Source organism: Dendrobates tinctorius, unplaced genomic scaffold (genome assembly GCF_039654945.1).
Source record: "Dendrobates tinctorius isolate UK_male_01 unplaced genomic scaffold, ASM3965494v1 ptg000155l, whole genome shotgun sequence".
Taxonomy (NCBI): domain Eukaryota; kingdom Metazoa; phylum Chordata; class Amphibia; order Anura; family Dendrobatidae; genus Dendrobates; species Dendrobates tinctorius.
Genome location: NW_027361822.1, coordinates 16,590,931 through 16,605,313, shown reverse-complemented (window position 1 = coordinate 16,605,313; position 14,383 = coordinate 16,590,931). Strand labels below are relative to the sequence as shown.

The 14,383-nt window shown below is 38.9% G+C and overlaps 2 protein-coding genes across 5 annotated transcripts in view; one reads left to right on the top strand and one right to left on the bottom strand.

Moving 5' to 3' along the window:
* The window catches only part of LOC141051042 (uncharacterized), a 181,085-nt gene that overhangs the window by 66,135 nt on the left and 100,567 nt on the right, over positions 1 to 14,383 (top strand). The window lies entirely within an intron of this gene.
* LOC141051087 (uncharacterized) overlaps positions 4,372 to 14,383 on the bottom strand; it is a 32,569-nt gene continuing 22,557 nt past the window's right edge. For all 4 annotated transcript variants that reach the window (XM_073547952.1, XM_073547951.1, XM_073547950.1 and 1 more), the window contains exons 6-7: positions 7,092 to 7,182; positions 4,372 to 5,561 (exon numbers count right to left, since the gene is read on the bottom strand). In XM_073547952.1, coding sequence (XP_073404053.1) covers positions 4,555 to 5,561; positions 7,092 to 7,182 — 1,098 coding nt within the window. In that variant the 3' untranslated portion in view covers positions 4,372 to 4,554. The remainder of the gene's footprint in view (positions 5,562 to 7,091; positions 7,183 to 14,383) is intronic.

The window sequence follows — 14,383 nt, the reverse complement described above, 5'->3', positions numbered from 1 at the left end:
AGGCAATACTTGGGTTGATGCAGTACCTTTTGTACTGTTGAGTGTAAGAGGAACAACCTCTGCCACAACTCAGTTTACTCCTTTTGAACTGATGACAGGAAGAAAAATGCCATTGATTTTTCCTCATGAACCATTTTTGTCTACACCACAAAAAGATGCTGTTGCAAGGTCCAAATGGTTGCAATTGTTGCAGGAAAATTTGAAAACGATTCTTCCACATGCTGCATAAAGAATGCAGAGAATGGAGCCACCATATGTATCCAAATTCAAGAAAGGGGCTCTAGTGATGATTAAAACTTTCAGGAAGAATGGACCTTGGGAAAGTAATTGGGAAGGTCCCTTTGAAATTATCGAAACCATGGGACAAGTGATGATACTTGTGCAACGAGCATCTAAGGTGGTTAAAAATACCCGCAGACAACAAAAATTGTGGGTACATGTTGATCAATGCAAACTGTATATTGCAAAATAATGATACTGCATTTCTTTTAGGAAGAAATGGATTCCAATAAGAACTGGAATACGAAACTCCACGTCCTTGATGGAAGGGATTCAACACCAATCCTTCAGGAGGAAAAGACATTTCCCAGGAAAAGCTACTATCTGATGGGAACCACATTTCTGCTGTTTTGTACTGTTTCAACTGTGATCTACGCTGAAGATATTTCACACCATGGAACAAATACTAGTGAAGTGAAGGAACTTTTCAAAGGAACTTTACATCCAAGGAAACCAAGAGGAACGAATCTACAAAGCTTAATAGATGAGGACATACCGGACGATTCAGTAGATATTACTGGAAACATTTGCATGGGTTTTGGTGCAAAATGCTGTATTGAGCTACACTTCATACATGACACTGACATAATATTACATGCAGCCACAGGACCTAAGACGAAGTTCACACAGTTACAAGGAGATTATATACACAATAATAAGACAGGCACATGGGAATGTAGTCCTACAGATGTGTTATTCTGGAATATAGAGATAAGAGGTGAAGAGAAAGCTGTGTGGTCAGGAGATATTACAAATGATATGATCGCAAAAGGGAAAGTTGAAACATCCAAAACAGATGCTTGGTTAAGGACACAACTTTTTGGGAAAGTTTTAGATCCTTCATTTCTTTCTATTACAGAAGGAGACGAGGATTGGGTAAAAACATGGAATTTTCAGATAACCAGAGAACCAGTACAAGTACAGGTATCTGTAGTTTTTACAGTTTCAAATACTATAGCTCCAGAAGTAAGGGTTACACCACAAGCAGTATATAGTCAAGAAAATATGTCTCCTTTATTATTAAAATGCAACACGAGGTTAGAGCTACCTTCAGAATCTCTGTTAATATGGACCAAAGATAAATCATTTTTGGGAAGTTTTTCAAATGGTCCAACAAATGTTATACACAGAGGTCAATCCGGTAACGTGAGATGGTTAAATAAGGATTTTATTTTTTCTGTAGATAATCCATCTCCTAAGGATTCTGGACTTTACCAATGTTGCATTTTAACGAAATATAACTACAAACAATGTAGAGATGTAAAGGTAAATATATGGTCAGCAGTAGATAATGTATGCACACAGACAAGATTTCAACCATCTACTCCTTTTCAGATCAATCAGTTCCAAACTAAACCTCTGTTACGAGATGGAGTGTTTCTGACCATGGTATGGACCTTTAACATGTCTAACTGGAAAATCTCTTCTAGATATCCCCAGTGTCAACCACATCTCACTAACATGGAGATGGGAATAGAACAATGGTTTGGGAAAAGAACTTCAACACAGGTTAGAAGTAAGAGGGGAGTGTTTGAAGGTATTTTGGGGGGATTAGGAACAGTAGGAAGTTTAATTAACACTATGGACATTCATACACTTAAATCAGATCTGGAAAATATTGGGTATATTGGAGGAAAAGGGGTAAAGATTCAGAAAAGCTTGAATCAAGTCCTTGAAAAGATGGTCTTGAACACTGCTACTGTATTGGGATCTTCTGTATCACATCTTCAAGATGCTACTTTAGCTTTAATGGAAAGTGAACAGGAATCTCAAGTGGCCAAAACATGTCTAGAAATTCAGATTGAATATTCCACCAATCTGAAAATGATTGCACAAGCCTTACAAAGTGGAATTACCCCTTTAGGGCTAATAAGAAATTTGCCCATAGAATATAACTTTGCGTTAAACCATACAGATTTGTGGGTAAATAAGTGGTTAGGATGTGAACAGAACATTTGTGTAGGAACATCATTGATTCCAGTGTCAGGAAGAGAAGAAACCCTGGTTCCTATAGGTGTTCTGGGAATTCCTGTCAGTCCTACACAATTGCTATATTATCAATTACAGTACACAGATTTTGCATTTGAGGGTACAAACATTGAACAATTAGACATTTCGTCATGCTTAAATTTTGTTTCCAAGGTAATGTGTCTACCTGGACAGGATAAAGTCATTTATCATTCATGTTTCCATAATCATACTTCTTGTCATGCCAGAGTTGAGAATGTCCACATGATACATGACTTGGTGACACCAGTAAGCGCTAACAAAACTTGTTTCCAAGTCATGTCAGGAAAAGAAGCAGTTTCTGCATTCTTCTCATCTTGTGTACATGTCGAAAATCTGACAATGGGTTTATATTGTATTGAGGGAAATGTTAAAACTCTCACAAAGAGGGAAGGAAGTATTAATATTACGTCAATAGGCTCAAGACGTCTGAAAATCCTTCCGATCCAGTTCAATTTGTCACAAGTTAATAAATTTCCTTGGGATTTGTGGACAAATGAAATAAAGACAAGGGTTTATTGAATCTGCTGACAAAACAATTAAAAGAAGCTGAAATTGTATTTAGACATGAACAAGGTAATCTAAATGATATTGAACATGAATGGACGAGTATGTCAGGCTCATCTTGGTGGAGAAATTTAGGAAAATCTGTAACTAGTTGGTCACAGTCTTCAGCGAAAATGGCAGCAGGAAATGTATTGTCTAATCCGATCGTTATTTTATTTATCATAGTTTTGCTGTGTATAATATATCAAATAATTATTATGTGTAAAATTAGGAGAATTTATAAGAATATAAAGATAGAAATGAAAAAGGAAGATGATATTTTAAGAGAGATGTTAAAACGAAAAAAATATAACTCTCTGATCTAATTTTTGTTTTTACAATAGGTTTGAAAATTCAGATGACATTCAGGGCAGATGTTGATACAAGGTTTTCAGAATAAAGAATGAATGTGATACGAATGGTGAGAGAATGAGTTAGGATTGATTATGATATTTCTCAAATCATAATCAGGGGGGACTGTAAAATATCAGTATTTCTATAATAAAAAAATATATGGATTAATTCTCTCATACAGAATAGCTAACAGGCTTTGCTTACTTTAGAGAAGTGACTGACTTATTCTGAGTGCCTTGGCTCACACAGCTGTCTCTCTTGTCAAATGTATAGGTCAAAATAGTCAAAGCTGTCAAAATGTGACTATTTAGAGATAATGAATGGTTCTAAAGATCTCAGACTTTAGGCTTAAATATCTCAGACTAAGGTAATGCATAAATAACTGTATGCATATTGTTTAAAATAACTAGGGTTCACTTAATATGGAAGAAGTTATGAACATAGTGGCAAGCCACCATATGTGGTTGTAGTTTATAGGTCAGAATAGTATATAAAGCCGGCCTAACTCTTGTTCAGGAGATCTCATATCCCTTGAGACTCTCGAACACCCGGACAGCTGCTCAAGACTATATGTAAGAACAATGCTCGTTTTCTCTTCAAATAATTACTGCATGTCATGAACTTACTTTTCTTCATTTTTGTAATCACTTTTTGAAATGAACAATTAAAAACAAGATTTATTTTATCCTCAATTCAACATTGCCTTTACTTTTGATTCTCAACCGTGCAAGAAAAATATATATATATATATATTTTTCTACAGTCGCTAACGAGGTCGCTTGTCGGTTTCAAACGCAGCAATGTATGCTGGCCAGCGGGACACCAGCGAACAAAAAATGGCCCAGAACATTCGAGCACGATCAGCAACATCGCAGCGGAGGCCTGGTCTCTGCTAAGTTTCACACGTAACAAGATCGCTGGCGAGGTCGCTGTTGCGTCACAAAATCGGTAACACATCAGCGATCTCGCTAGCAATCTCGCTTAGTGTGAAGTACCCCTTAAAATGTGAGCTATGATGGCAATCTTGACAGAAAGTTAACAGAGCTCACTGTAGTCAGTGAGGACAGTGGGGTTGAGCTAGTGTGCGACGAATGATTCTGCCTCCAGGCTGCTTGTATTGCTTTTTTCCTACAATGGAACACGACAACGAAAGGGTTTAGTAGTAGTACAAACATAGCCTTAGAGTGGTTGTCCATCATATTTTAACATTTTCTTTTTGTGAGCAACATAGAATGAAATGATAAATGGATGCAGCTAGGGCATGGCCAAAAAATTTTGCTGCTGCGAGATTCACACACCACATAATATGTCCTTCTTTGTCTCTAAAAACTATGACTTATGTTTAAAACTTTTCCCAAATTCTGAGCATCAGAATGGCTTCACTCCTAAGTGAGTTCTTCTATGTGGAACAAGACATGACTTAAATTTAAAACATTTCCCACAATCTAAACATACAAATGGCTTCTCCCCTGTGTGAACTCTTTGGTGCTCAACAAGATTTGATTTCCTTGCAAAACATTTTCCACATTCTGAGCATGAAAATGGCTTCTCTCCGGTGTGAATTTTTTTATGGTAATCAAGACTTCTTTTGCTAGAAAAACATTTCCCACATTCTGAGCATAAATATGGCTTCTCTCCTGTGTGAGTTTTCTGATGCGCATCAAGATGTGATTTTTGGACAAAACATTTCCCACATTCTGGGCATAAGAATGGCTTCTCCCCTGTGTGAACTCTCTGATGTTTAACAAGAGTAAATTTATGTTTAAAACATTTCCCACATTCTGAACATGAAAATGGCTTCTCCCCGCTGTGAGCTTTTTGATGGTCAACAAGACCTGATTTCTGAGAAAAACATTTCCCACATTTCAAGCAAGAAAATGGCTTCTCCCCTGTATGCCGTCTCTCATGTACAATAAGTTTTGATTGACAGTCAAAACGTGCTCCACATTCTGAACAGGAGAATGGCTTCTCCCCAGTGTGACTTTTCTCATGTCTTACAAGATGTGCATTCTTCGTAAAACATTTCTGACATTTTGAGCATGAAAATTTCCTTTCCTTGTGACTTTTCTCATGTTTAACAAGATTTGATAAATCTACGTAATATTTTCCACATTTTAAACATGCAAATGGATTTTCCCCTTTGTGAGATCCTTCTGGTTCACTATCCCTTCTGCTATTTTCATTTTGGTTAATAGTCTCTAATGAATCAGGAGAAAAATCCTGTTGAATTGGATCAGATGATAGATCTTTGCTGTGAAGGGCTGATAGTATATCTGGGATAATTTCAAGCTCTTCATATGTTTCTTGTGTGATACAATGATCATCTTCTTTAAAATCTGAAGAGATCACATGTCCCTCTGAGCTTCTGGTAGAATCTACCAAAAATATAACAGATTACATTTTTATAATCTTAAACAATAATGATTATCAATATAATATCATGTGTAAATAAAGCCATACAAAATTGCAAGGCATGTAAAAAAAAATGGAGGTCAATATAGGGCAAACAAAATACAAAAAAAACGAAGAATTCTGATAAAACACTGTGATGTCAGGTAGTGTTATTAAAGAATTTCCTATTAATCATGGCATCACAACTTTCCATTTCTTTAAATACATAACAACTACATGAGTATAAACTGTATAATAATTCAAAGCTTAGCAACAAGCCATCACACCCATGTGTTTGTATACAAAAATATATGGAGATTTTGAGAGGTAAGAGATTTCTTGGTCATCACGTGGCTGACTAATATTCCCCTCTTGAGGTACAGACATCCAACAGGCTTATTAGCAATATTAAAGCATCTTCATTTATCAGCTCCACAAAAAGCTTAGGAACAGAATTTTACTGACATGACACAGAAACTCCTAATCTCTTTCTCATCACCATGCATCCATAGTTTGTGGTCCCCAAAATAGTGAAGAATACTGTGAGATAATGTGCAAAAGGACTTAATGTATATACTTGAGTATAAGCCGACCCAAGTATAAGCCGAGGCACCTAATTTTGCCATGGAAAATTGGGTAAGCTTATTGACTCGAGTATATGCATTGTCCCCTCATCCCCATCCATGGCTCCCCCTGTCATTGTATGCATGGCTCCCCCGGTCCCTGTCCTGATATGCATGGCTCCCCCGGTCCCTGTTCTGCTTGCACGCCCTCGCTGGATCTCATTGGTTCCGGGGCCAGCAGCTCTTCCTGCGATCACGAGGCCCCGTTCATTAAAGCGAATCTGTCACCTTTTTTTGCCCTATGAGCTGCCGGCATTGACACCAGGGGCTTATCTACAGCATTCTGTAATGCTGTAGATAAGCCCCCGATGTAACCTGAAAGATAAGAAAAACGAGTTAGATTATACTCACCGGAGGGGGTGGTGTGGTCCCCGATGGGTGTCGCGGTCCGGTCCGACGCCTTCCATCTTCATACGATGCCGCCCTCTTCTTCCCTTCCTGTAGTGGCTCCGGCGCACTGCTCTGCCCTATTGAGGGCAGAGCAGAGTCCTGCAGTGCGCAGGCGCCGGGTGAGGTCTGGCGCCTGCGCACTGCAGTATTCTGCTCTGCCCTCAACAGGGCAGAGCAGTGCGCCTGCGCCGGAGATACTACAGGAAGGGAAGAAGAGGACAGCATCGTATGAAGATGGGAGGCGTCGGACTGGACTTATGTGCGCTGGATTTGATACTTTGTCTAGCAGCGCACATAAGTCCAAGAATTTTATTCCATAAAAGATTATCTACAACAATATCATATTTTAATCCATATTTATTTAGTATTTTGGCAGAAAGGTTGAAACTAAAGCTGAAAAACCAGAAAGATCACAGAGCTCACAACAAGTAATACAAAATGGTTCTAGATTGTAACTGAGATGAATCTGTGACTTCTCTACATATAGTGATTATTACTCACCTGGGTAGTCATCTGTACGAATCTCCTCTTTGCACAGCTCATCACCCCTCACATATGTCTCTTTAGTATTAATATGGGTCAGATATTCTCCCTGAAACAAATATTGTAAAAGTCACAGACAGATGGAGAAGTCACATCTATGATCAGCTCTAATTCTGCTATCACCACCCTTTTCATTACACAAGTATAAAAAGCCGGATTACTTACCGGTAATACTCTTTTATGGAGTCCACGACAGCACCCACTGAAAGAGAGGATCCGCCCCTAGGAACAGGAAACCTACAGAAATAAAAGGGGCAGTCTCCCTCGCCCCCTCAGTTTGATTACACAGAATGAGAGGAACCGTAAAACGAGATTTAGTCCCTTGTCATAGCAGCGTATTTCAACATATATAATCATTTATATCCATCTGTATAGCTATATATATACACATACACACACACACAGTACAGAACAAAAGTTTGGACACACCTTCTCATTGAAAGAGTTTTCTTTATTTTCATGACTATGAAGATTGTAGATTCACTCTGAAGGCATCAACACTATGAATTAACACATGTGGAATTATATAATTAACAAAAAAGTGTGAAACAACTGAAAATACTGTATGTCTTATATTCTAGGTTCTTCAAAGTAGCCACCTTTTGCTTTGATTACTGCTTTGCACACTCTTGGCATTCTCTTGATGAGCTTCAAGAGGTAGTCACCAGAAATGGTTTTCACTTCACAGGTGTGCCCTGTCAGGTTTAATAAGTGGGATTTCTTGCCTTATAAATGGGGTTGGGACCATCAGTTGTGTTGTGCAGAAGTCTGCTGGATACACAGCTGATAGTCCTACTGAATAGACTGTTAGAATTTGGATTATGGCAAGAAAAAAGCAGCTGAGTAAAGAAAAACGAGTGGCCATCATTACTTTAAGAAATGAAGGTCAGTCAGTCCGAAAAAATTGGGAAAACTTTGAAAATGTCCCCAAGTGCAGTGGCAAAAAACCATCAAGCGCTACAAAGAAACTGGCTCACGAGGACCACCCCAGGAAAGGAAGACCAAGAGTCACCTTTGCTGCGAAGGATAAGTTCATCCGAGTCACCAGCCTCAGAAATCACAGGTTAACAGCAGCTCAGATTAGAGACCAGGTCAATGCCACACAGAGTTCTAGCAGCAGACACATCTCTACAACAACTGATAAGAGGAGACTTTGTGCAGCAGGCCTTCATGGTAAAATAGCTGCTAGGAAACCACAGATAAGGACAGGCAACAAGCAGAAGAGACTTGTTTGGGCTAAAGAACACAAGGAATGGACATTAGACCAGTGGAAATCTGTGCTTTGGTCTGATGAGTCCAAATTTGAGATCTTTGGTTCCAACCACCGTGTCTTTGTGCGACACAGAAAAGGTGAATGGATGGACTCTACATGCCTGGTTCCCACCGTGAAGCATGGAGGAGGAGGTGTGATGGTGTGGGGGTGCTTTGCTGATGACACTGTTGGGGATTTATTCAAAATTGAAGGCATACTGAACCAGCATGGCTATCACAGCATCTTGCAGGGGAATGCCATTCCATCCGGTTTGTGTTTAGTTGGACCATCATTTATTTTTCAACAGGACAATGACCCCAAACACACCTCCAGGCTGTGTAAGGGCTATTTGACCAAGAAAGAGAGTGATGGGGTGCTAGGCCAGATGACCTGGCCTCCACAGTCACCAAACCTGAACCCAATCGAGATGGTTTGGGGTGAGCTGGACCGCAGAGTGAAGGCAAAAGGGCCAACAAGTGCTAAGCATCTCTGGGAACTCCTTCAAGACTGTTGGAAGACCATTTCTGGTGACTACCTCTTGAAGCTCATCAAGAGAATGCGAAGAGTGTGCAAAGCAGAAATCAAAGCAAAAGGTGGTTACTTTGAAGAATCTAGCATATAAGACATATTTTCAGTTGTTTCACACTTTTTTGTTCGGGAAACATCTTCGGGATGTTTTGGTAAAAAGCCATTATATGCCCGCCCCAATGAGAACATTTTTGGATAGGTTTCCTAGAGCGGATAAGGGATGTTTTCCATGTGGCAACTGTGTGGCCTGTTCAAATATTGAACGCACGGATACCTTCTTTAATCAGGGAGGGAACCGTGAGTTCAAAATTAGGCATCATATTACTTGTGCGTCTAAGGCTGTGGTGCACTTTGCTATATGCCCATGTCAAAAGATATATATTGGGATGACAACAAGGCAATTGAAAATTAGGGTTCGTGAACATGTCCCTGGTATCAAGGCAGCTGAAAAAGAAAATGATATTAATGCCTTGAAGACCATTCCCAGGCATTTCAAAGTGCACCACAACTGCGACAGCACTCAGTTGAAAGTACGAGGAATAGATATGTTGTCTATTAATATCAGAGGGGCCAATGTCAGTAAAAAACTTGCACAGTATGAGACCAAGTGGATTTGGACATTAAACACGATCCAACCATTTGGTCTTAACGAAAATAATAGTTTCGCTCCATTTCTTTGACCCTGCAGTATGCTGAGTATTTTTGTCCTTTTTTATGAATTTTATGCGTTTTTATGGTATATTATTGGAGACTTTATATATTATATTTTATTATTTTATCTAATTTTGGATTCTATATTCGCTCATCATTTGTTATTTTATTATTTAATTTTTTATTATTATTTTTTATATTAGTTTTGGGCGTTTGAATTGAATACGATATGGATGACCTAGTGTCTACTTATATATACGTCGCTGATGGAATGAAATTCGCAAAAAGAATGAATGAAAAACTCTTATATGCACATCCTTCTGGATATCTTGAAGATTTACATCTGGAACAGCTTATTGTGATTATTTTGTTTATTATTATTAAATTATGGTGTGACTGCCATTTTACCTTTTGTCCTTGTAATATGGTGATATGGCGTGCCATGTCAGGTACGCGTGGGTGTCCATTGGGGTGGTATGTAGGCCCCGGGTGTGTCGCGTCTTTGTCATTCGGTACGCATAATTTTGCGATCTGAATGTTGACGCGGCTCATCTGGTGGTCTGCGCACTCTTTGCATTGCGTGCGTTATAAGGTCTGACACGTTTATATATATATATATATATATATATATATATATATATATATACACACACACACACACATTATATATATATATATATATATATATATATATATATATATACACACACACACACACACACATTATATATATATATATATATATATATATATATATATATATATATATATATATATATATATATATATACACACACACACACACACATTATATATATATATATAAATATATATATATATATATATATATATATATATATATATATATATATATATATATATATATATATATATACACACACACACACACACACACACACACACACACTTTTGATATTGTGTGGGACACATTTGAGTCATTTGTATAATATTGGTCAATAGTATAACAACGTATTTAATGATTTTATTATATATAGTATGTCCTAAATAAATATTATTAAGTATGAGTTATTGGTAGCAACGAGTAGTGGCCATTCCTCTGTTCCCTATCTGGGTGCCTTGGTTATGCGCAGCGTGATTTGAGTAGAATTATTGGGGATGTTTTGGTAACAGAGCGCCTTTCCCCCTTTTCTATCTTTTGTCTGATCATGCGCAATGGTTTAGATGTGGTTACTAAGGACGCAACACTGGTGGTGAACAAGCGTAGCCATCTTCTTCCGGTCATGTCTCTGTAGCCTTTCCGGTTATGCGCAGTATGATCTAAGCGCGGTGTACTGGAGTTACCTTAGTTTAAATGTGGTTACTAAGGATGCACTACTATGGTGAGCAAGCGTGGCCATTGTTTCTGGTCATGTTTCTGTTCTGGATATGCGCAGTATGATCTTAGTGCGGTGTACTGGAGATACCTTAGTAACAGTACAACTCTGTCTCTTTTTCTGGTCATGCATAATACTCTCTTGATGGACGCCATGTACATTCTAATAGCAGCGTCCTTCTATTATTTAGATATGCGCTCTTATGTTGCGGATTTTTAATGTGAATAAAGTATTTTTCTCTTGATGTCTGTGCGATTAGTATGCACGTTAATGGGATCTATGATGAGTCTATTGAGGGTTAAATATGATGCTGAATGTACATGTGGGCGGGTTGGCATGCCCCGTTTTCTATTGGCCAATTTTGCTGTTTGCACTATGTGATTGGTAGTTCTAGGTATATAATCTAACTGGTCTCTGATAAGCGCCACGCCCTGACGAAGGCAAGAGGCCGAAACGCGCATTGGGGAAGGGTGACTATCCCTAGGCGATTAAGAAGTTTTATACAGTTGTGGCCAAAAGTATTGACACCCCTTCAATTCTGTCAGATAATACTCAGTTTCTTCCTGAAAATGATTGCAAACACAAATTCTTTGGTATTATTATCTTCATTTAATTTGTCTTAAATGAAAAAACACAAAAAGAGAATGAAGCAAAACATTGATCATTTCACACAAAACTCCAAAAATGGGCCAGACAAAAGTATTGGCACCCTCAGCCTAATACTTGGTTGCACAACCTTTAGCCAAAATAACTGCGACCAACCGCTTCCGGTAACCATCAATGAGTTTCTTATAATGCTCTGCTGGAATTTTAGACCATTCTTCTTTGGCAAACTGCTCCAGGTCCCTGATATTTGAAGGGTGCCTTCTCCAAACTGCCATTTTTAGATCTCTCCACAGGTGTTCTATGGGATTCAGGTCTGGACTCATTGCTGGCCACCTTAGAAGTCTCCAGTGCTTTCTCTCAAACCATTTTCTAGTGCTTTTTGAAGTGTGTTTTGGGTCATTGTCCTGCTGGAAGACCCAAGACCTCTGAGGGAGACCCAGCTTTCTCACACTGGGCCCTACATTATGCTGCAAAATTTGTTGGTAGTCTTCTGACTTCATAATGCCATGCACACGGTCAAGCAGTCCAGTGCCAGAGGCAGCAAAGCAACCCCAAAACATCAGGGAACCTCCGCCATGTTTGACTGTAGGGACCGTGTTTTTTTCTTTGAATGCCTCTTTTTTTCTCCTGTAAACTCTATGTTGATGCCTTTGCCCAAAAAGCTCTACTTTTGTCTCATCTGACCAGAGAACATTCTTCCAAAACGTTTTAGGCTTTTTCAGGTAAGTTTTGGCAAACTCCAGCCTGGCTTTTTTATGTCTCGGGGTAAGTAGTGGGGTCTTCCTGGGTCTCCTACCATACAGTCCCTTTTCATTCAGACGCCGCCGGATAGTACGGGTTGACACTGTTGTACCCTCGGACTGCAGGGCAGCTTGAACTTGTTTGGATGTTAGTCGAGGTTCTTTATCCAACATCCGCACAATCTTGCGTTAAAATCTCTTGTCAATTTTTCTTTTCCGTCCACATCTAGGGAGGTTAGCCACAGTGCCATGGGCTTTAAACTTCTTGATGACACTGCGCACGGCAGACACAGGAACATTGAGGTCTTTGGAGATGACTTGTAGCCTTGAGATTGCTCATGCTTCCTCACAATTTGGTTTCTCAAGTCCTCAGACAGTTCTTTGGTCTTCATTCTTTTCTTCATGCTCAATGTGGTACACACAAGGACACAGGACAGAGGTTGAGTCAACTTTAATCCATGCCAACTGGCTGCAAGTGTGATTTAGTTATTGCCAACACCTGTTAGGTGCCACAGGTAAGTTACAGGTGCCGTTAATTACACAAATTAGAGAAGCATCACATGATTTTTCGAACAGTGCCAATACTTTTGTCCACCCTCTTTTTTATGTTTGGTGTGGAATTATATCCAATTTGGCTTTAGGACAATTCTTTTTGTGTTTTTTTCATTTAAGACAAATTAACCCCTTCACTACCAAGGGTGGTTTGCACGTTAACTCCCGGGCCAATTTTTACAATTCTGACCACTGTACCTTTATGAGGTCATAACTCTGGAACGCTTCCATGGATCCCGGTGATTCTGACATTGTTTTCTCGTGACATATTGTACTTCATGTTAGTGGTAAAATTGCATTCAAATAACTTGCGTTTATTTGTGAAAAAAGCGGAAATTTGGCGAAAATTTTGAAAATTTCGCAATTTTCCAAATTTGAATTTTTATGCCCTTAAATCACAGCGATACGGCACACAAAAAACTTAATACATAACATTTCCCACATGTTTACTTTACATCAGCACAATTTTGGAACCAAAATTTTTTTTTTATTAGGAAGTTATAAGGGTTAAAAATTGACCAGCGATTTCTCATTTTTGCAACACCATTTTATTTTTAGGGACCACATCACATTTGAAGCCACTTTGAGGGGTCTATATGATAGAAAATACCCAAAAGTGACACCATTCTAAAAACTGCACCCCTTAAGGTGCTTAAAACCACATTCAAGAAGTTTATTAACCCTTTAGGTGCGTCACAGGAATTTTTTGAATATTAAAAAAAAAAAAATGAACATTTAACTTTTTTGCACAAAAAAATACTTCAGGTTCAATTTTCTTTATTTTACCAAGGGTAACAGGAGAAATTGGACTGCAAAAGTTATTGTGCAATTTGTCCTGAGTACGCTGATACCTGATATGTGGGGGGGGAACCACTGTTTCGGCGCATGGCAGACCTCAGTAGGGAAGGAGCGCCGTTTGACTTTTTCAATGCAAAATTGGCTGGAATTCAGATCGGACGCCATGTCGTGTTTGGAGAGCCCCTGATGTACCTAAACAGTGGAAACCCCCCCCAAGTGACCCCATTTTGGAAACTAGACCCCCCAAGGAACTTATCTAGATATGTGGTGAGAACTTTGAACCCACAAGGGCTTCACAGAAGTTTATAACGTACAGCGGTACAATTAAAAAATCATATTTTTTCCACAAAAATGATCTTTTCACCCCCAATTTTTATTTTTCCAAGGGTAACAGGACCCTAAAAGTTATTGTGCAATTTGTCCTGAGTACGCTGATACCCCATATGTGGGTGTAAATGACTATTTGGGCGCATAGCAGAGCTCGGAAGGGAAGCAGCGCCATTTGAAGTTTTTGGCTAGAATTGAGATCGGACACCATGTCGCGTTAGGAAAGCCCCTGATGTACCAAAACAGTAGAAACCCCCCACAAATGACACCATTTTGGAAACTAGACCCCCCAATGAACTTATCCAGATGTGTGGTGAGGACTTTGAACCCCCCAGTGCTCCACTGAAGTTTATAACGTCCGGGCGTGAAAATAAAAAAAAAATCGTATTTTTTCCACAAACATCTTTTAGTCCCCATTTTTTTATTTTCCCAAGGGTAACA